At 45.7% G+C, this 24,113-nt stretch overlaps 1 protein-coding gene across 1 annotated transcript in view; it reads left to right on the forward strand.

Annotated features, from left to right (window-relative positions):
- myo3b (myosin IIIB) overlaps window positions 1–24,113 on the forward strand; it is a 398,335-nt gene that overhangs the window by 122,364 nt on the left and 251,858 nt on the right. Inside the window, exons 10-12 of the mRNA XM_033024000.1 lie at window positions 3,617–3,719; window positions 3,906–4,022; window positions 13,234–13,338. Of these exons, the coding sequence (XP_032879891.1) occupies window positions 3,617–3,719; window positions 3,906–4,022; window positions 13,234–13,338 (325 nt within the window). The remainder of the gene's footprint in view (window positions 1–3,616; window positions 3,720–3,905; window positions 4,023–13,233; window positions 13,339–24,113) is intronic.

Below are 24,113 nucleotides of genomic sequence, written 5' to 3' on the forward strand. Positions count from 1 at the left end.
ACAGGTGGCCACATGATTTACTGGTCCCTTTGAGTTAGCCTCAGCATTCTTCAAAAACACCTACTTATTTTCCTAGGTACACAAAATTGCTGGAGGAACTCAGCGGGTGCAGCAGCATCTATGGAGCGAAGGAAATAGGCGACGTTTCGGGCCGAAACCCTTCTTCAGACTGATAGGGGGTGGGGAAAGAAAGAAGGACAAAGGGAGGAGGAGGAGGAGCCCGAGGGCGGGCGGATGGGAGGAGACAGCTAGAGGGTGAAGGAAGGGGAGGGGGGGAGGGGACAGCACGGGCTAGCCAAATTGGGAGAATTCAATGTTGATGCCAATTTGGCTAGCCCGTGCTGTCTCCTCCCCTTCCTTCACCCTCTAGCTGTCTCCTCCCATCCGCCCGCCCTCGGGCTCCTCCTCCTCCTCCCTTTGTCCTTCTTTCTTTCCCCACCCCCTATCAGTCTGAAGAAGGGTTTCGGCCCGAAACGTCGCCTATTTCCTTCGCTCCATAGATGCTGCTGCACCCGCTGAGTTCCTCCAGCAATTTTGTGTACCTTCGATATTCCAGCATCTGCAGTTCCCTTTTGAACACTTATTTTCCTAAGCAGGGTTGAAATGTGATGCTGTTAATTTAGCTGACAACTCCATTTTAGCTGTCATAGTCTGTTTAACCCTAACATTACATTCCATCCCTTGGAGTTGTTCGCCTACATTAGCAGCCATCTAACTATATGTTACTGAGTATACATACAAACAATAATAGTCTAAATTTCAATGTAAATTACATCACACACTTCCAGACTTTAGCCGAAGTCTTAACAGTTAATGCAAAAAAGAGGGATAGACCTGAGAATAAAGAATGGGATAAAAGTAGGAGAGAGAGATGATTTCTCTATCAGTAAAGCTAAATAAACTAAATACACTGGAAGACTAATAAAGTAAAGTAAACTAAATACACTGGATCTAAAATATGCTGGATTTTGCATGCTGTGGGGGTGGGAGCGAAGGAACAATATAGGGAGGAAAGCATTGGTTGGCCTTCTCTACATTGGATAAAGTCAACACAGATTGGTAGGTGATTGCTTTGCAGAACACTCTGTTCATTCTGAAAGCATGTCCCTGAGCTTCCAAATGTCTGTTAATTTAATTCTACATCCTGCTACCACTGCTCTACCTTTGCATCTTAAACTTACAACAAAGAGCAACAAAATCTGATGAGCAGCGTCTCCCATCAAGGCAGTTTTCAGCCCTTGCAGCTCTACGTTGAATTTACTGATTTTGACTAAGTGGCTTTCTCGTTTGTGCGAGAACTGTCCAGTCGCAGTCATAGAGTGATACAGCATGGAAACAGGCCCTTCGGCCCAACTTGCTCACACCGGCCAACATGTCCCAGCTATACTAGTCTCACCTGCCCACTTTTGGTCCAAACCTGTCCTATCCATGCACCTGTCTAATTGTTTCTTAAATGTTTTGATAGTCCCTGCCTCAACTACCTCCTCTGGCAGCTTGTTCCATACATCCACCACCCTTTGTGTGAAAAAGTTACCCTTTGGATTTTCATTAAAATGTTTCCGCCTTCGCCTTAAACCCATGTCCTCTGGTCCTCTGGTCCTCGATCCCCCTACTCTGGGCAAGGGACTGCATCTACCCGATCTATTCCTCTCATGATTTTATACATCATTTTTATAGGGCAAATGGCGCAGAGAAGTTTGGATGTATTTTACCGTTTTCTATCAACAATAAAGCATTTATTAATCAAAGGACTGTGTTTTTGGCCATATCTGTGAAGAAGCTCTGATGGTCTCTGTGAATGAGCTTGTATGCATATCGAAGATATTCCCCATATCCCTGCTCATCCTTTTAGCGACTGGGGAGTTAATTTCCCGAAAGATATGAAAATCTGCTGCTACAGTGGATTTGCAGGTTGGATGTCCTCTATGGAAATGGTGGGAGGAGGGACAGTGGTGCATAATCTCTTATAGTGGACGTAATGATAGGAGGTGGGTGGTTTGTTGGAGGTTGTTGGTTGGGTGGGTGGAAGGGTCTGATCATTGTTTGATTTGTGTGTTTTTCTGCAGTCGTTACCTGGCCTCCTGAAGGGCCTGTCCCACTTTCACGACCTAATTCACAACCTTCTTTACTCGTGGACATTTTTCATCAGGCTAGAAAACCCCCCCAACCTACTTGATGCCACAAGTACCTACGACTAGCATCACAACCTACCTACGACCGCCTACGACCTCCTACAACCTCCTACAACCTCGTGACGACCATGCTGAGAGTATGAGTCAAGGGCAAACTCGGCAGAGGTCGTGAATTAGGTCGTGAAAGTGGGACAGGCCCTTGAGTGTTTTTCAGTATTTTCTGTTTATGTTTCAGATTTCCTGCAATTGCAGTTTTTTTGCATTTCAATCCCTGGCCAGTTCTGATGTAAATCCATTTTTTCTCACTCCACGCAAAGTGTTTCACCTGCTGGGCTTTCTCAGCATTCTCTTTTTATATCAAATGTCCAGCAACTGCTGTATTCTGCATCTTATAATTACAGCACCTGTTTCAGTTCTTTGCTCTCCCGATATTTTCACCTCTTCCAGGATGGTTACATCATTAGTGAGCCTTCAGCTCGCTCACCTATTAACATTAACCTCTATCATCCCTTTCCTCTTAGTCTACACTCAATGATAGATATTCCCTTGTATATCAATCTGAAGAAGGGTCCTGACCCAAAACGTCTCCTAACGTGGTCTCTAGAGATGTTGCCTGACCTCCTGAGTTACTCCTGGACTTACCCCTTGGTCTTTTTTCCCCTTGGTTCTCCTCATTGCTTCCTCTTCTTTGCCAGATTACACATGCCTGTGAAAGGGTATCTACTTAGTGGAGAAAAATTAAAATGGAGTATATTTTATATAGATTGAGCGATTGAAAGAGTTTAGTTTCCCAAGGCATCTAATGTCTCTGGACAGGTCACTAAAAGTTATCTGAGAATGCAAAGAGTGTGTTGACATTTGCCATAAGAGGATTTGAGTACAAGAGTATATTCATTTTACTATAGCTTTTGTCATACCAATTGAGACCACATTTAGAATATTGTATCCATGTCTGGTCTAAAGATAAAATATACCAGAGATAGAGGGATTGCAATAAAGGGTCACTGGATTTACTCTGAGAAGTGGTGCAGGGTGAGGGTGGAATGCCCCGTGAGACAGGGGCTATATTCTCTAGAATTTAGGAGAAAATCAAAGAAATGGGCAATTATACAGCACCAGATCCCCAGGTTCAATCCTAACCCTGGGTACTGTCTGTGTGAAGTTCTCCCTGTGACCGCGTGGGTTTCCTCTGGGTGCTCCGGTTTCCACCCACATCCCAATAGACATGCAGGTTTGTAGGTTAATTGGGCACTGTAAATTGCCCGCAGTGTGTAGGGAGTGGGTTGAAAATGGGATAACAGAGAACGTGTTAACAGTTCGACATGGACTATGTGGGCCGAAGGGCCTGTTTCCATGCTGTATCTCTAAACTAAACTAACCAAAAATTCCGTAATTCATTTACACAAAGCAATCTTATTGATTGTGAGTCGTTATGTATCCTGTTACTGTGTTTATCACTTCTGGATGTCTTTTGTTTTAAGCAGACAGGAGCACATCCTTAGCCGAACAAGTCGTCATATGAGGGCCTCAGAGAGCAGTGGTCAGAACATGACTGACGATTTAGTCACACTTGAAATCTTTGATGAGGTACAGTTTTCAAAAATGTTCCTTTGTCCAAGGCAAATTTTAATGATAGTTTAATATCTTTACCTCTTCTTTTAATATCTTTCCGTAGATTAGTCATTTTTCCTTCTCTTCATCACAACAAATGAGAAGCATCTTTACAAAGCACCCAATAGCAAACTTTAATACTTCCTAATTTTACTTTTCAAGGAAACCATCATTTATTGTCTGCAGAAAAGGTATTCGGAGTTACAGATATATACCTATGTTGGAGACATCTTAATTGCATTAAACCCTTTCCAGGACTTACCAATATACACACGAGAGGTAAGACCTAAGTTCTTGTATATTTGGTTGTATGCAACGGTTTGAGCACCATAAAGGGGAAGGAGTTGTGGAAACAGTGGGGTCAGGGTGGGGTGTTGGTTGGTTATTTGGTGTGACTCCACTTTTCTAAGAATGGAGCTAGATATGAGTTGGACTTTTGCAATAGAATTGCTCTCTCTCTTCATGACCATTGGATTCTTAGTGACAGGCCACGACTTGTCAGCAATTGGTCCAGACCCCCGTGTCTATCACATCACTGGCTGGGGAGACGGGAGGGTGGGGGTCATTTTCCCACACAAGACTGTCCTGGGTTGGAGGGTGACTGGGCACTCTGCACCCGAGCACCATGTTGTTAGCGGCCGAAGGAGCGCATCCCTCGGGACAGCCCCCACTTTCCCACTCGGGCTCGGGGCATTGGCAGCCAAAGTAAATCACAGGGCGGGGGGCGGGGGGGGGGGGAACAAATTCCCTGGCGGGCCGATGACAAGTGTGCATGACAACGAACAATTTTATCTCCTCCCACTCCCCCCCCCCCTTGACAACAAACACGTTTTATTTATTGTTTAAACACAATAATACCGTCTGGTTGCCTGCGTAACGCACACAACAAGCTCTCACACACAAAACACCAGATAATCTGTAATCTGTTTCAACCGAAGATGGACACAAAAAGCTGGAGTAACTCAGCGGAACAGGCAGCATCTCTGGAAAGAAGGAATGGGTGACGTTTCGGGTTGAGACCATTCTTCAGACCTGAAGACTGAGTCTGAAGGGTCTCGACCCGAAACGCCTCCCATTCCTTCTCTCCAGAGATGCTGCCCGGCCCGTCACTCCAGCATTTTGTGTCTATCTTTAGTGTGACAGTTCTCTCATTGCAACGGCTTCATATATTGCTCGCATGGAAGAGACGCTAGATGTTTACATGCCGCTTGCTTCTATTCATCCAAGTGTGCTCTTAATGAAATCTCACATCTTTGCGAGGAAGGGATGGAATGGATATTAACCACCGGCTAAAGTAAAGGCATAGTTACGACAGGGAAATAATCCCACCACTTAATTAACCAGGTTCCTGAATGTAAGAACTATTTATACATGTAACATTTTTGTTTTTAAATAAATCTAATTCTTTTTTGAGTTTTAATGCCGACCCCGTCCTATGGGAAGGGCTTGCAGCAGCTGGTTTCATAGTGCCTTCATTGTTGGTAGATGCCGATCTTTCACATGGAGCCGTCTATCCCCGCGGCTTGGGGGGGGGGGGTGAATCACCCCGTGTCAGAGTCAGGGAGTCAGGGGGTCGGGGAGGTGAATCACCCTGGTGTGGGGGCGGGGTCCGGTGGCGGTGCATCGCGGTCAGTGACTGGGTGGGCGGAGGAACCAGACAGTCCGCAACTCTGCTCCACCCGGCCCCATGTGTGTGTGTGTGTGGGCTGCCGACCCACAGCCCGTCACAGTGCGGCTGCACGGGGGAGACGAGGCGGATGGCGGCCGTGGCTATGGGAGAGTGGGGGCTGTCCCGAGGGATGCGCTCCTTCGGCCGCTTACAACTTGGTGCTCGGGTTCAGATTGCCCAGTCACCCTCCAGCCCAGGGCGGTCTTGTGTTGGAAAATGACCCCCACCCTCCTGTCTCCCCCAGCGGGGTCTGGACCAATCGCTGACAAGTCCCGCCCCCCGGCGACGTCATGTCTGTTATTTGGCTTTTTGGCACAGCGGCCTTTCGGTGAGTTGGCTTCCAGGCGACGCCGTCTTTCGGTTAGTTGCTGTTTTGGCATGGCGGCCTTTCTGTGAGTTGGCTTTTAGGCGTCCCACCCGTTCGGTTAGTTGGCTTTTAGGCGTCCTGCTCTTTCGGTTATTTGACTTTTTGGCTTTGTTTCCGTTCAGTTATTTGGCTTCCACTTCTTTGCTTCGGCTTCTAGTCCTTCAACGCCACGTCCGCACATGCCTCGGCACACGTGACAATAATAAAGTATAGTAAACTAAACTAAATCTGACTTGAGTACAACTCGTTCTTAAAGTGAGCATTAGGGAGATGGGCGGGATGGGTTTGCCAGCTGTTGTGGGGTGCAAGAATCTCGGTTCATGGCGGTATCTGAATGGTTGTGTTTAGACTCCTGGATTAACTACACGTTGCCCTTGGCTTGTATTTATATTTAAATATATTGCTGGACAAATCTCCCTGATATAAACATGTAAACATAGAAACATAGAAAATAGGTGCATGAGTAGGCCATTCGGCCCTTCGAGCCTGCACCGCCATTCAATATGATCATGGCTGATCATCCAACTCAGTATCCTGTACCTGCCTTCTCTCCATACCTCCTGATCCCTTTAGCCACAAGGGCCACATCTAACTCCCTCTTAAATATAGCCAATGAACTGGCCTCAATTCCCTTCTGTGGCAGAGAATTCCACAGATTCACCACTGTGTGAAAAATGTTTTTCTCATCTCGGTCCTAAAAGACTTCCCCCTTATCCTTAAACTGTGACCCCTTGTTCTGGACTTCCCCAACATCGGGAACAATCTTCCTGCATCTAGCCTGTCCAACCCCTTAAGAATTTTGTAAGTTTCTATAAGATCCCCCCTCAATCTTCTAAATTCTAACGAGTACAAGCCGAGTCTATCCAGTCTTTCTTCATATGAAAGTCCTGCCATCCCAGGAATCAGTCTAGTGAACCTTCTCTGTACTCCCTCTATGGCAAGAATGTCTTTCCTCAGATTAGGAGACCAAAACTGTACGCAATACTCCAGGTGTGGTCTCACCAAGACCCTGTACAACTGCAATAGAACCTCCCTGCTCTTATACTGAAATCATTTTGCTATGAATGCTAACGTACCATTCGCATTCTTCACTGCCTGCTGCACCTGCATGCCTACTTTTAATGACTGGTGTACCATGACACCCAGGTCTCGTTGCATCTCCCCTTTTCCTAATCGGCCACCATTCAGATAATAGTCTACTTTCCTGTTTTTGCCACCCAAGTGGATAACCTCACATTTATCCACATTATACTGCATCTGCCATGCATTTGCCCACTCACCTAACCTATCCAAGTCACCTTGCAGTCTCCTGGCATCCTCCTCACAGCTAACACTGCCCCCCAGCTTTGTGCCATCCTCAAACTTGGAGATGTTGCATTCAGTTCCCTCATCAAAATCATTAATCTATATTACTAAATCTCTGATCTTGACCGCTTTTGGCCCACTGTGCTGCGATTTCCGACAGAACGCCGCCACCTACGGCCGTCATTTTTGGCCACCTTGCTCAGATCCCCCTCCGCCTTACGGGTGCGGGGGATTTTTCCCATAGATGACAAATCAGACATATTAATGTTTAAAAAAAAATCACCATTCTCTCTGCTGCCCCTGCAGGAGGGAGGGGGAGGGACTATAAAACCAGGATGTGGTGGGTCTCATTCAGTCTCTGCAAGATGGATGAAGACAAGGGTCACGTCTCTCTGAGCTCTGAATAACACTGAACAAATGTCTACACAACTGTGAGTACCCTTAATGTGGTTTGAAAATGAAAATATGGTTTGTTTGATGTAAAAAGGCACTGCCTGCAAATGGTTGTTTGGGTGCTTTGGCTTGAAGTTGAAAGGCACTACTTACTGCAAATGGTGGCTTGGGTTTTTGCTTGAAGTTGAAAGGCACTACTTACTGCACATGGTGGCTTGGGTGCTTTGGCTTGAAGTTGAAAGGCACTACTTACTGCAAATGGTGGCTTGGGTGCTTTGCTTGAAGTTGAAAGGCACTACTTACTGCAAATGGTTGTTTGGGTGCTTTGGCTTGAGGTAGAAAGGCACTACTTACTGCAAATGGTGGCTTGGGTGCTTTGTTTGAAATTGAAGGGCACTACTTACTGCAAATGGTAGCTTGGGTGCTTTGACTTGAAGTTGAACAGTACTACTTACTGCAAATGGTGGTTTGGGAGCTTTGGTTTAAAGTTGAAAGGCACTACTTACTGCAAATGATGGCTTGGGAGCTTTGGCTTGAAGTTGAAAGGCACTACTCACTGCAAATGGCTTGGGAGCTTTGGCTTGAAGTTGAAAGGCACTACTTACTGCAAATGGTGGCTTGGGTGTTTTGGTTGACGTTGAAAGGCACTACTTACTGCACATGGTGGCTTGGGTGTTTTGGTTGACGTTGAAAGGCACTACTTACTGCACATGGTGGCTTGGGTGCTTTGGCTTGAAGTTGAAAGGCACTACTTACCGCAAATGGTGGCTTGGGTGCTTTGCTTGAAGTTGAAAGGCACTACTTACTGCAAATGGTGGTTTGGGTGCTTTGGCTTGAGGTAGAAAGGCACTACTTACTGCAAATGGTGGCTTGGGTGCTTTGGCTTGAAGTTTAAAAAAAATCACCATTCTCTCTGCTGCCTCTGCTGGAGGGAGGGGGAGAGACTATAAAACCAGGAAGTGGTGGGCCTCATTCAGTCTCTGCAAGATGGATGAAGACAAGGGTCATGTCTCTCTGAGCTCTGAATAACACTGAACAAATGTCTACAACTGTGAGTACCCAAAATGTGGTTTGAAAATGAAAATATGGTTTGTTTGAAGTATAAAGGCAATGCCTGTAAATGGTTGTTTGGGTGCTTTGGCTTGGAGTTGAAAGGCACTACTTACTGCAAATATTGGCTTGGGTGCTTTGACTTGAATTTGAAAGGTATTACTTACTGCAAATGGTGGCTTGGGAGCTTTGGTTTAAAGTTGAAAGGCACTACTTACTGCAAATGGTGGCTTGGGAGCTTTGGCTTGAAGTTGAAAGGCACTACTTACTGCAAATGGTGGCTTGACTGTTTTGGCTTGAAGTTGAAAGGCACTACTTGCTGCACATGGTGGCTTGGGTGCTTTGGCTTGAAGTTGAAAGGCACTACTTACTGCATATGGTGACTTGGGTGCTTTGGCTTGAAGTTGAAAGTCACTACTTACTGCAAATGGTGGCTTGGGTGCTTTGCTTGAAGTTGAAAGGCACTACTTACTGCAAATAGTGGCTTGGGTGTTTTGGCTTGAGGAAGAAAGGCACTACTTACTGCAAATGGTGGCTTGGGTGCTTAGCTTGAAGTTGAAAGGCACTACTTACTGCAAATGGTGGCTTGGGTGCATTGCTTGAAGTTGAAAGGCACTACTTACTGCAAATGGTGGCTTGGGTGCTTTGGCTTGAAGTTGAAATGCACTACTTACTGCAAATGGTGGCTTGGGTGCTTTGGCTTGAAGTTGAAAGGCACTACTGCAAATGCATTTACTTCCTGTTTGCACTGTATATTGATTTTAGATAAAACGCTACCACTTACGGCTGTGATTTTTGGCCATCTTACTCAGTCCTCCCTCCGCTGAGCAGGTGCAGAGAATTCTTCCCATCATTGAAAAATAAAAGTGTTATTAGTGTTTAACATATTCTGAGAATCTCTCTCCTGTCAATCACGCCCTGAAAGCCACACCTTTTCCGGTGGGAGGGGGAGGGGTTATAAAACCCGGAAGTGTGGGTGTGGCTCCGTCTCTGCATGATGGGGGAGGGAGTGGTCATGACTCTGTCTGAGTTGTGAATCAACTGAACACACTGAATGTCTACTGAACTGTGAGTTTCGTGTATTGTGTGATTTTATGGTGGTTTCACCCTGCATGAAATGGTATGAAGCTGCATTTGAATTTGGTGGCCTTGGACCCTGCTTGAAGTGGAATGAAACTGCACTTGAATTTGGCGGCCTTGCATCCTGCTTGAAGTGGTATGAAACTGCACTGAATTTGGTGGCCTTGCACCCTGCTGAAAGTGGTATGAAACTGCACTTGAATTTGGTGGCCTTGGATCCAGCTTGAAGTGGTATGAAACTGCACTTGAATTCAGTGGCCTTGCACCCTGCTTGAAGTGGTTGGAAACTGCACTTGAATTCGGTGGCCTTGCACCCTGCTCATAGTGGTAAGAAACTGCACTTGAATTTGGTGGCCTTGCACCCTGCTTGTAATGGTAGGAACATGGATTTGAATTTGGTGGCCTTGCACCCTGCTTGAAATGCAATTTCAAGGAATAGTCATGAGTCAACTGCCAGCCCACCAGCCGTGAGTGAGCTGCCAGCAGATCAGGCTTGAGGGACTGAGCTGCCACCCCAAGAACCCATACCAGCACTCCAGAAAGCCCCCCCATTGGCCACCAATATTGGAATTGGTGGAGAGGTGGAATATTGCTTCGTGGGACCAGCCCTCACGTGTGAACATAGGACCCAACGTGTCCCACTTAGTCTAGTATATATTGTAAATAGCTGGGGTCCCAGCACTGAGCCTTGCGGTACCCCATTAGTCACTGCCTGCCATTCTAAAAAGGACCCGTTTTATCTTACTCTTTGCTTCCTGTCTGCCAGCCAGTTCTCTATCCACATCAATACTGAACCCCCAATACCGTGTGCTTTAAGTTTGCATACTAATCTCTTATGTGGGACCTTGTCGAAAGCCTTCTGGAAGTCCAGATATAACACATCCACTGGTTCTCCCTTATCCACTCTACTAGTGACATCCTCGAAAAATTCTATAAGATTCGTCAGACATAATTTACCTTTCATAAATCCATGCTGACTTTGTCCAATGATTTCACCACAATCCAAATGTGCTGCTATCCCATCTTTAATAACTGACTAGCATTTTCCCCACTACCGATGTTGAGACTAACTGGTCTGTAATTCCCCGTTTTCTCTCTCCCTCCCTTTTTAAAAAGTGGGGTTACATTAGCTACCCTCCAATCCTCAGGAACTACTCCAGAATTTAAAGAGTTTTGAAAAATTATCACTAATGCATCCACTATTTCTGGGGCTACTTCCTTAAGTACTCTGCAATGCAGCCTATCTGGCCCTGGGGATTTATCGGCCTTTAATCCATTCAATTTACCGAACACCACTTCCCGGCTAACCTGGATTCCACTCAGTTCCTCCATCTCATTTGACCCCCGGTCCCCTGCTATTTCCGGCAGATTATTTATGTCTTCCTTAGTGAAGACAAAACCAAAGTAGTTATTCAATTGGTCTGCCATGTCCTTGTTCCCCATGATCAATCACCTGTTTTTGACTGCAAGGGACCTACATTTGTTTTAACTAATCTTTTTCTCTTCATATATCTATAAAAACTTTTGCAGTCAGTTTTTATGTTCCCTGCCAGTTTTCTTTCATAATTTATTTTCCCTTTTCTAATTAAGCCCTTTGTCCTCCTCTGCTGGACTCTGAATTTCTCCCAGTCCTTTGGTAGGCTGCTTTTTCTGGCTAATTTGTATGCTTCATCTTTTGTTTTGATACTGTCCCTGATTTCCCTTGTTATCCACGGATGCACGACCTTCCCTGATTTATTCTTTTGCCAAACTGGGATGAACAATTGTTGTAGTTCATCATGAACAATTGTTGTAGTTCATCCATGCAGTCTTTAAATGCCTTCCATTGCATTTCCACCGTCAACCATTTAAGAATCAATTGCCAGTCTATCTTGGCCAATTCACGTCTCATACCCTCAGTTACCTTTCTTTAAGTTCAGAACCCTTGTTTCTGAATTAACAATGTCACTCTTCATCCTAACGAAGAACTCAACCATATTATGCTCTCTAGGGGGCGCTGCACTGGCAGAAGCCTCTGCCTACAGCCTGTCTGTCATATCAATCTTTTTTTTAATTTTTAGTTAGTCTAATGTCTTGTGTTGGGGGAAACTTTAACTTTTCTATGTGGAGGAGGGCGGCAGGGTAAGGGGGAAACCGTTTCCCAGTCTCTTCCTGGCGGGGACGCGACTATTTCTCCGAGTCGCGTCCTCGTCCCCCACCTCGCGGCCTACCAGCTGGATTGGAGCGGCCGTTCCTGCCGGGGACTGGGAACCGGACCAGGGCTGCTACAGCGGCGGCGCAGCGCTGGAGTCACCACGGAGCGGGCGATGCCTACCTGGGTCACCGTTTGGAGCTCCGGAGCGTTGGGCAGCTGCTCCAACATCGTGGAGCTCTGGTGCTGAGAGCTTCCAACGCGGGCGGCGCTGAACAACATCGTGGAGTCCTGGGGCGCCTTGCAGAGGGCCTACAGCAGCAGTCTCCACCCGGCGCGGCCTGCGGACTTTGGAAGCCGCCGACTCCGGTAGGAGGGGGCCGACTCTGGTGTCCACGCCGCTGAGGACATCCCGCAGCCCCGACGTCGGACTTGTATCACCCCGGCGAGCGGTCCTGGACATCGGGCTGCCCGTAGCTGCAACTGACCCTGACCACGAGGAACAGTGGAGGAAGAGACTGACTTTGGTGCCTTCCCACACAGTGGGATACTCTGATTCTGCTGTGTGGGGATGTTTTATGTCAAATTCTATAGTGTGTGTTCTTTATTTTTTTAATTGTATGGCTGTATTTCATTTCACTGTGCCATCTGGCACATGTGACAATTAAATGTATCTTATGGTCACTGTTGCCCAAGGGGCCACGCACAACAAGACTGCTAACTAACCCTTCCTCATTACTCAATACCCAGTCTAGAATAGCCTGCTCTCTCGTTGGTTCCTCTACATGTTGGTTTAGAAAACTATCCCGCATACATTCCAAGAAATCCTCTTCCTCAGCACCCCTGCCAATTTGATTCACCCAATCTATATGTAGATTGAAGTCACCCATTGTGACTGTTTTACCTTTGTTGCACAACTCCCACTAGCGTTTTCTGCCCCTTAGTGTTTCGCAGCTCTACCCATATCGATTCCACATCCTCCAAGCTAATGTCCTTCCTTTCTATTGCGTTAATCTCCTCTCTAACCAGCAACGCTACCCCACCTCCTTTTCCTTTCTGTCTATCCCTCCTGAATATTGAATATCCCTGGATGTTCAGCTCCCAGCCTTGGTCACCCTGGAGCCACGTTTCAGTGATCCCAAATATATCATATTCATTAATAACTATCTACACACTCAACATCTACCTTATTATGAATGCTCCTTGCATTGAGACACAAAGCCTTCAGGCTTGTTTTTACAACACTCTTACCCCTTATACAATTATGTTGAAAAGTGGCCCTTTTTGATTTTTGCCCTGGATTTGTCTGCCTGCCACTTTTACTTTTCACCTTGCTACCTATTGCTTCATATTGATTCTTTGTTGATTCTTTATTGATTCATATTGATTCTTGATTCTTGGTATGCTCATATCTGACAGAATGCCTAAAAAGATAACTAATTTATGTGGAATTACTCTCTTGTTTTGTGGTAATGCATTCTGTTCTCAATTACAGTTTTCGAAGATTTATCATGGAGTTAGACGCTGTTCAAATCGACCGCACATCTTCGCCACTGCAGATGCTGCCTATCAAGGGATGGTAACTTTCAGCAAAGACCAGGTAAGAACCAGGCTGATTGAAAACATTAACATCCGTAGTCTTTTGATTCTTTCTGTGCAGGGTGACCAAATTGTTCAAATGTGAAACATGTACTGGATTAAAAAATTTAAGTATGTTTTACAATTATAACAAAAATTGGGAGAAAATCATTTTGATATTGAATTGATGCACCATCATTGGTTGAGCATGTTGTTGCACAAACCATTGTACTTTTACAGCTGAAGAAATTGTTAATATCAGCACAGAGCTACCTGGCAGGGTGCCACCGAGGATGCAGGGGAACCTGGCGGGTGGGGGGGGGAGGGGGGGGTGTAGCGGCATGATGTAGATAGGTCTGTTTGATGAACTTTTGAAACTTTGTCGTGGAGCATTTGTGTACTGCCTAGGTGAGGTCTGCTATATAATTTTACCAGGTTGTATGCAAAACAAAGCATATCACTGTATCCAGGTACATGTGACAATAAAGTATCATTGAATTGAATCATTAAATAGACCCTCCTTTGCTACTTAGAATCCATCTTTCATTACTGATCAACAAGTCTTTGATCCCTTTTATTCCCCATACCATTGCTGTTTCATTTGTAGTCTACAACTGGTGGTCTATCCATTTTCACTCTCAGTAATATTCTCAGAATGGCTGCCATGTGCTCCTCTCATCATGTCACTCTTCCTATTTATTAATGTGCATCTCCATGACACAGTGGTGCACCTGGTAGAGTTGCTGCCTCACAGCGCCAGAGACCCTGGTTCAATCCTGACCTCGGGTGCTGTCTGTGTGGAGTTTACACGTTCTCCATGTGACTGCATGCATTTTCTCCAGGAGCTCAGGTCTCTTCCCACATCCCAAAGACGTGTGGGTGAATCGGACTCAGTAAGTTGCCCTTAGTGTGTAGGGACTGGATGAGAACATGCGATAACATCTTGAAACTCTAAACTCCACTTTCAATCTCTGATTCCTCTGTCCCAATCAGTACATTTCTATTTGTTGGCTGAAAACTTCTGTTCTCAATCCAGAATCCTGAGTCTCTCTCTTTCTGAAATATTCCCTCACACTTTCTGTCCCTTTCTTGCCTCCTGTCTTCTCCTCACTTGTAATATTTTTTCACTAATCTCCCCTCATTGATTCCATCGTTTTTTAATCTGTTTGAAATGAAAAGTTCACATTGTCCTTATTACATTAAGCCTTGGGAAATAATGAGTTTAATTTAGTTTATTGTCACGTGTACCGAGGTACAGTGAAAAGCTTTTGTTGCATGCTAACCAGTCATCGCAAAGACTATACATGATTACAATCGAGCCATTCACAGTGGACAGCTGTTGCTGGAGTAGAGGTTTAAAAGAGTGGAGTGATTGCAGATCCACTTCTGTGGCCAGCACACAAAGAGTCGCCTGGCTTGAGTGGCATCTTGGATTTACCTTGCTTTATTATTTTATATTCGTGATAAAACACCCGAGGTACAATTTAAAATGTCAACTTGTACGTTTTGCAGCTGTATTCCTGCCCCTCTGTTAGTTGCAGAATACAATATAATGCCAGCTTCAAATTTACTTGCGTTTATCATGTGTGTCTGCCACTCTGTCAGACAAAGACAAACTGGAGGGGTTGGGACAATGAATCAAATTTGCATGGAACATTTACTCAATAGTGAATGCATGGGAAACATTCAGTTCCTTTCACAATTCCATACAAAATTAACTTACAGTATCTTTGCTACATGCATCAAGACCAGGACAACATTCAGACCTGGGCTGGTGTGGCACTTAAGATTTCTGACAAACAAGTGTCTATCAATTGCTTTCTCCAATATGGGAAGGTCTAAGCACTTTCCTGGACATTATTTGAAGTGAGCGTTGTCATAGTCACCACTATCAACAATCTAGGGATAGCTGTTGATCAGAAACTTTAACTGGGTTAGTCAAACATATATAATGGCTACAATAATTAATCCAAAGCTGAAGAAGTACTACATCTTTTGAACTTTTATTGCCATGATCGTGTATATCAAGAGAGAGATTTAGCTCTTGGGGCTAAAGGAATCAAGGGATATGGGGAAAAAGCAGGAACGTGGTACTGATTTTAGATGATCAGCCATGATCATATTGAATGGCGGTGCTGGCTTGAAGGGCCGAATGGCCTACTCCTGTAACTATCTTTCTATGTTTATCTATGTTTTCTATCATGTCAGGAGTGTGGATTAATCATTGCCTGGTTGAGTGGAACTCTACTATGTTTGAAGTTTGAAATCATTCAGAACAAAGGTGGCAATGCATCTATCTAGGAGCAATGTGTCACCCTGAGGTTGCAATGAAGAATCTTTCCAAGATGTCTTCACTTAGTATACTTCATGACTAATCCACCTATTACATCTGTCCATGACTTATTGATAGGAGAGTCCATCCTAGTACCATCATGAGATGTAGTCCTAACCTGTCATTGCTTTTTAGTCAATGTAATTTGTGCAAAAAATGTATTCCATTGAAAGCTAATATTTGCTAGCCTATCCCTCACTCCATTATCAGTGCAAAAGAGCATGCCAGGAGCAGTATCCTGGACAGTATCCTTGTCCGCTGACATTTTGACTCAACAATGCGTTCACTATACAGTGGAAACAGCATCCTGCATATAGCAATGATATTTCATAACGAATTATCATATTAGATCAGGGCTGCAGTAATTCTACATCTATTTATGGATGGGCATGAACGGTTAAGCAGCAAGTGGGAGGTGGTAGCTCCATGAACTTTCCCATGCTGTGATGACAAAGCCCTATACTATAGTTAAAACCCAGTCTTCAGACTTTGGAGATACACTGTGGAAACAGGCCTTTCGGCCCACCAAGCCCCAGTCAACCACCGATCACTATCCTATTAGCACTATCCTATACACTAGGGACAATTTATAATACAGGTGCACAACCTTTTATCCGAAAGCCTTGGGACCAGACACTTTTCGTAATTCAGAATTTGTCGGCCTTCGGAATGGAATTTTTTTAGCGTAGATTTTAATGGCTGGCTCAATGGTAGAGTGCTCGGCTCATATCCGCAAGGTCGCGAGTTTGCGCCTTGATCCCGGCAGTTACTTGGTCGCAGTTGAGTCTTCAATGTAGTTTTTTCTTGCAGAATAAATGTCTGTATGAAATGCAGTGTGTTGAATGAATTCCTGAATTTGTAAATGTGCCCGCAGCATTGAATCACCTCTCGCACTCATGTCACCCTAGCGGGGCTACATGCCCTTAGGCGGCCTAGCTCTGGGATTCTTGAATCCCCGAGCTAGGTCGCGAGTTTGCGCCTCGATCCCGGCAGTTACTCGGTCGCGAGTTTGAGTCTTCAATGTAGTTTTTTCTTGCAGAATAAATGTTTGTATGAAATGCAGTGTGTTGAATGAATTCCTGAATTTGTAAATGTGCCCGCAGCATTGAATCACCTCTCGCACTCATGTCACCCTAGCGGGGCTACATGCCCTTAGGCGGCCTAGCTCTGGGATTCTTGAATCCCCGAGCTAGGTCGCGAGTTTGCGCCTCGATCCCGGCAGTTACTCGGTCGCGAGTTTGAGTCTTCAATGTAGTTTTTTCTTGCAGAATAAATGTTTGTATGAAATGCAGTGTAGGAGAGGTGTACTGACTGTGTGGGCAGAACTTTGGAAGTGATTGCCCACCAGTCTAAAAAGCCGCTGTGTCTCCCTGTCCCTGGGATAGCAGGGGGCGATCAAACAGCACAATACCCCCTCCCCCTCCAACTCCAGAGGAATCCGCTCCCCGATGGGCCGCTACGGCGACAAGTGGCAGTTCGCCCACAGCCCGAGCTGCGCCCCCTCATCCGCCACCCCAAGAACAAGACGTACCTTGCACACCATCAGCTTCTGCCCCTACGTGTTCCTCTGGAGTTGGAGCGGGGCTGGGCTGGAGTTGCTGCTGGCTGTGGGTCTCTGCGATCTCCGTGCTTGCAGTGGGCCTGGGGGTCAGTGTCCCGTTGGTCCTGACGTCTCCGGCCACCCCCCTGGACTGGAGCTGAGACTGGGAACTGTACCGCCCTTGCCCCCTCCCTCTGCAACTGCAAACAACCCCACTCTCCTGCAAGGGCGGTTCAGTTCCCGGAGGATGGCAGGTGGCCGGAGACGTCAGGACCAACAGGAACCCGCTCCCCGATGGGCCCCTACGACGCCCCGAGCTGCGCCCCGTCATCCGCAACCCAGGTTCCTCTGTAGTTGGAGCGGGGTTGGGCTGGGCTGCTGTTGGCTGTGGGTCTCTGGGATCTCCGTGCTTGCAGTGGGCCTGGGGGTCGGTGTCCCGATGAGGGGGCGCAGCTCGGGGAATGGCTTCTGGTGGTCCTGACGTCTCCGGCCAGTTTGCAGTTTTCCTCTGGAGTTGGAACGGGGCTGGGCTGCTGCTGGCTGTGGGTCACTGGGATCTCCGTGCTTGCAGTGGGCCTGGGGGTCGGTGTCCCGTTGGTCCTGACGTCTCCGGTGACTGGCACTGACCTGCTAGTATCGCCGACATGAAGACAGTGCAAAGCCCCCGCGCCGGTGCAATGGGCGGGGAGCTGGAGAGGGGAGGGAAGGGGTCACACACATGGCCGGGAAGCAGAGGGGTGTAGGTGGGGTGAAACGGAAGGGAGCGACAATCTGCTGCTGCCTGCCCCGCTGAGTTAAAAAGTTCCCACGCAAGACTCACGATACACTGTGTATCGTGAGTCTACCGTGGGAACTTTTTAACTCAGCGGGCAGGCAGCAGCATATTGTCAATTATTAACCCTCCCGCGCAATATACCCTCACCTTCTCTTTTATGAATGGGGATTTAGTTCCCCTTTCTTCGAGGACCGACCGGAGGTTCCGCTGTCACCTCAGCGGGCCACCCTCGGTGAACATTTTCAAGGACCTTTCTTCAAGGACCGAAAAAATGTCCGCTAGTCGGAGGTTTTCGTTATTTGGATCTTCGGATAAAAGGTTGTGCACCTGTATACAAAAGCCAATTAACCTACAAACCTGTATGTCTTTGGAGTGTGGGAGGAAACCGTAGTACCTGGTGAAAACCCACAAGGTCACAGGGAGAACGTACTAACTCTGTACCCACAGCACCCATAGTCAGGATCGAACCAGGGTCCTCGGTGCTGTCAGGCAGCAATTCTACCGCTGCTCCACAGAGCCTCCATAGTAGCCTTTTCCACTCAGATTGTGAATGGATGATTCTTCTCAACTTCCTCCTGAAGTTTCCACCATCGCTCCTGGCACAAAGACAGCAACAAACAGCACTGTATGTAAGCCAACTACTTAATTACTGGCAACCATGTTGTAGGACATTTGGCTAATTTTTGAACTAAACAATATCAATAGCTCTTACTAAAACATTCGCTTTTTTTTTGTTCCTAATTAAGTTGTTGATCCAAGGAATAATAGAACTTGGCCAGCAGAATAAACAGACAAGTGGCAGGTGGAATTAAGTACAGCGCAGTGTGAGATAATGCATTCAAGGGTGGCAAGAAACAATATAGACCTAATAGCACTGTTCTAACGAATGTGCAGGAACAGATATGCCTTGTGGCTCATATGGAGAGATCTTTGAAGGAGGCAAGATTTACTGAGAAAGTAATATATAGGACTTTGGACTTCATAGTTATTGGGTACAAAAATGGGGGATTTATGCCGAACCTTTATAAATTACAGGTTATGTAGTGGATAGAATATGGCATTAATTTCAAATTATATGCTTTCGGAAGTATGCGCAGACCCCTGAGAGAGGTGATGAGAAGATTTACTGGGCTGGTTCAAAGGATGAAGAATTTTACCTACAAGTGTTCGATTGGAGAAGCTATAGTGAAGGAGATGGAAAAGAGAAATCTAATTGGTTTATAGTTGGTAGACAATGAATAGAAGTTCATTTTAGCTTGAGTAGTCCAATAGAGTGAGAATATGAGGAAGAACTATCTTGCACAAAGAGTGGTAAGGACATGGAACGTGTTGCATTTTAATATGATGGAAGACAATAGACAATAGGTGCAGGAGTAGGCCATTCGGCCCTTCAAGCCAGCACCGCCATTCAATGTGATCACATGGCTCTCACTTAACTTTTTTTCCCTGTTGCCAGCCGGGCAACCTCGGCAGCTTTTTAGGTTGCCAAATGACAGTTTAGGTGGTCATTTAAGACGGCTTGCATGACGCGTGCGATAATGTGCTCGGACGAAGTGTGTAGTTACCAGTCGGAATTATGGTCAATGAAGCATTCACATATTATTTCTGCTTCAAATAAAGTCGCAAACTAAACATATTCACCAATCAAGACATGATATATACCACAATGACATGCAGCAAAATTACAATACAGTATCTCATCTCTTTTTACACGTTGCAATGAATACAATTTCTATTATGTCTTTCCACTTCCAAACAAAAATCTGGTTGGGTTATTCAGCGTATGATCAACCTCGGTGGACCAAGCGTAGGCTTGGCGATCGCTTCGCACAACATCTCCAATTTCAGGTAGTCCTTGCTTTCTCCCTCCTTCCCCTCCCATTCCCAGCTCTTCCACAGCCTACTGTTTCCGCCTCTTCCTCTCTTTTTCCCACCCCCACCCCTCCCGACATCAGTCTGAAGAAGGGTCTCGACCCGAAATGTCGCCTATTCCTTCGCTCCATAGATGCTGCCTCACTCGCTGATTTTCTCCAGCTTTGTCTCCCACTGGCCACATCTTCCCATCTCCTCCCCTGTCGGCATTCTGCAGAGACCACTCCCTCTGTAACTCCCTGGTCAATTCGTCCCTTCCCACCCAAACCACCCCCTCTCCTGGCACTTTCCCTTGCAACTGCAGGAAATGCTACACTTGTCGCTTTACCTCCCCCCTTGACTCCATTCAAGGACCCAAGCAGCCTTTCCAGGTGCAGCAGAGGTTCACCTGCACCTCTTCCAACCTCACCTATTGCATCCGCTGCTCTAGGTGTCAGCTGCCCTATATCAGTGAGACCAAGCGTAGGCTTGGCTATCGCTTCGCCCAACACCTCTGCTGGGTTCGCAATAACCAACCTGATGTCCCGGTGGCTCAGCACTTCAACTCCCCCTCCCATTCCGAATCCAACTTTTCTGCCCTGGGCCTCCTCCATGGCCAGAGTGAGGCCCACCGTAAATTGGAGGAGCAGCACTTCATATTTCGCTTGGGCAGTTTACACCCCAACGGTATGAACATTGACCTCCAATTTCAGGTAGTCCCTGCTTTCTCCTCCACTTCCAGCTCTCCCTCAGCCCACTGTCTCCGCCTCTTCCTTTCTTCTTCCCCCCCCCCCCCCCCCCCCGCACCCTCACATCAGTCTGAAGAAGGGTCTCAACGCGAAACGTCGCCTATTTCCTTCGCTCCATAGATGCTGCCTCACCTGCTGAGTTTCTCCAGCATTTTTGTCTACCCATTCACACAAGTTCTGTTATCCCACTTTCCTCACCCACTCCCTACACATTAGGGGCAATTTTACAGACAAGTTAACCTACAAAGCCAATGCGTCTTTGGGATGTGGGAGGAAACCCACACGCTTGCAGGGAGCATGTGCATATTCAACACAGACAGTGCCCGAGGACAGGATCGAACACAGATCTCTAGCGTGTGAGGCAGCAAGTCCTCTAGCTGTGCCACTATATTTTATTTTCCCACACACAAAAAATTATACGTTGATAACTGATTACTAAAAAAAAAGAAACTATCCATTTTCAGTCTTAAATCTCAAAGTGACGTTATGTCCCCCCATACAGCTACTGTATGTTTTAATTCAGCTCAAGACTATGAGGCAGTACATTGGCCATAAAGTTGCTGCCTAAAATTGCCAGAGAAAATTGATCCTGAATATGGGTGCTCTGTATGGAGTTTTGTTTTCTCATTTATAACATTGTTTACAGAGTACTATTCTGTTGTGCTGCTGCAAGTAAGGATTTCATTGGTCTAACTGGGACGTGAGAGAATAAAACACTCTTGACTCTTGACTTACGTCGCTAATGTGTGGGATAGAACTAGTGTACGGGTGATCGGTGGTCGGCATGGACTCGGTGGGCCGAAGGGCCTGTTTCCACGCTGTATCTTTAAATTAAACTAAAAATAAATAAAACCAGAGGAAATCTAAAGAAGGGTCTCCACCCGAAACGTCATCCAATTTCTTCTATCCAGAGATGCTGGCTGCTCCATGGAGTTTCCCGCACAATTAAAGCATGGAATAGTCTTCACCCGACCATAGATACCCAACCTGACGCAACTAAATTTAAGGTAGCTCTTTTTTCCCCAAGAACCCTTTTTTGCTTAAGTCCAAGTCAAGAGTCAAGAGAGTTTCATTGTCATGTGTCCCAGATAAGACAATGAAATTCTTGCTTGCTGCAGCACAACAGAATATGTAAACATAATACAGAACAGGAGATAAAAGTTCAGTGTGTCTATATACCATAGACCATATATATACACAATATATAAACAGATAAAATGTAATAGGCTGTTATTTTTCAGAGTTTGGTGGTGGTGGGTCCACTCCAGTTTAAATTCCATTTGGAATATTTTTGAAGGACCAGGAAACCAAGAACCAAGAGTTACTCCAGGGAGTTACTCCAGCTCCAGGGAGTGATTCTGCGTTGGTTTTCAACAGTCACGGCGAGGCGGCGACTGGACAGCAATGGCGGCCAGATCTCCCACAATGCAAAGGGAGGGAGAAGGCCGACCAGTTGCCATGGCAGTGCGCATGTGCAGGGCGGAGCGGAGAACCGAGAGACGGACATGGATACGGATACGGATGGCGGGCGGAGACGGAGAGTGACACAGAGAGAGATAGAGAGGGGGTCCGCTCAGAATTAAATGATAGGTGTCCCGGGTGCTTGCCAAGCGGGGCAAAATGGCATGGCTTTTAGGTTGCCCGGCGGGACTGTAGGATGCCAATGGCATGCGGGCAACTGCTAATTTCGAGCACTGGATCATGGCTGATCATCCACAATCTGTACCCCGTACCTGCCTTCTCCCCATATCCCCTGACTCTGCTATCTTTAAGAGCCCTATCAAGCTCTCTCTTGAAAGTATCCAGAGAACCGGCCTCCACCGCCCTCTGAGGCAGAGAATTCCACAGACTCACAACTCTCTGTGTGAAAATGTTTCCTCATCTCTGTTCTAAATGCCTTCCTCCTTATTCTTAAAATGTGGCCCCTGGTTCTGGACTCCCCCAACATCAGGAAAATGTTTCCTGCCTCCAGCGTTCCAAACCCTTAATACTCTTATATGATTCAATAAGATCCCTTCTCATCCTTCTAAACTCCAGAGTGTACAAGCCCAGCCTCTCCATTCTCTCAGCATTCTGACAGGCCCGCCATCCCGGGAATTAACCTTGTGAACCTACGCTGCACTCCCTCAATAGCGAGAATATCCTTCCTCAAATTAGGGGACCAAAACTGCACACAATACTCTAGGTGTAGTCTCACTAGGGCCCTGAACAACTGCAGAAGGATCTATTTGCTCCTATACTCAACTCCTCTTGTTATAAAGGCCAACATGCCGTTCGCCTACTTCACTGCCTGCTGTACCTGCATGCTTACTTTCATTGACTGATGAACAAGGACCCCCAGATCCCGTTGTACTTCCCCTTTTCCCAACTTGACACCATTTAGATAATAATCTGCCTTCCTGTTTTTGCTACCAAAGTGGATAACCTCACATTTATCCACATTAAACTGCATCTGCACACTCACCCAACCTGTCCAAGTCACCCTGCATTCTCATAGCATCCTCCTCACAGTTCACACTGCCACCCAGCTTTGTGTCATCTGCAAATTTGCTAATGTTACTTTGAATCCCTTCAAGCCGAGGCCATCAATATTTTCCAAGGGAAAAGGGATAGACAATTAGGAGAAATGCTGGTATACAGCAGGGAATGGGATGGACTGGATTGCTTTGAAGAGAGTTGGCATGGATTATGTTTATTATTGTGACATGTGTGGGTTTTAGTGACACGGGGATTATTAGGCTAAATGTCCTCGTGCTATCAGTATCAGACTGATTTCTGACGATGCTTTCATAAAGTTTAAAAAGTACGTTTCTTTCATTGATAGCTTCAATTCCTACAATTTAATAATCAAAACTATTCCTTATGTGATTTTTTTTTTTAGCACATTAGAAGAGCATTGTTTTGTTGTACATGGTCCAATGCAGTATATATGTTCACTCTTAAATAACTCTTTAGAAATACAGTGCAGAAACAGGCCTTTTGGCCCACTGAGTCCACCCCGACCAGCGATCACCCCGTTCACCAGAACTATCCTACATACTAGCAATGTTACAACATTTTGAGATTTTAAAAATCAAGTCTGCAATTTATCCCATCAGATAAAGCACAAAAATAAGTTTAATTTGACACCTAATTCACTTTCATATCTTCAGTATTAACAAAGTTATGGCCATTTTCATACTCGGAAATTAGCATCTTGTTCCCTATTGATTTTCCATTGACTTAACACAAACGCTGTGATCGAGGACAGTGAAATGGCCATAACTTTATTAACAATTAAGAGAACTGAAAGAAATTTTCAGTTATGATAGATTGAAGCATTCTGAAACAAATATTAAACAATCTTACTTGGATGACCTGAAATTAAAGCATATAATTAGTTAGTTACCCAATTGTAGCTAATTCCAAACTTCAATTACTAGATCTAAACATCGAACCATTTCTTAAGAAAAGATTAACATTTTTAAATAGCCTAAGTGTCCAAATAACATTCACAAAGAATTCACAATAAAACATGATTTTTAAATCTCATTTACATTAATTTATAGGC

The sequence above is a fragment of the Amblyraja radiata genome, chromosome 7, assembly GCF_010909765.2.
Source record: "Amblyraja radiata isolate CabotCenter1 chromosome 7, sAmbRad1.1.pri, whole genome shotgun sequence".
Taxonomy (NCBI): Eukaryota; Metazoa; Chordata; class Chondrichthyes; order Rajiformes; family Rajidae; genus Amblyraja; species Amblyraja radiata.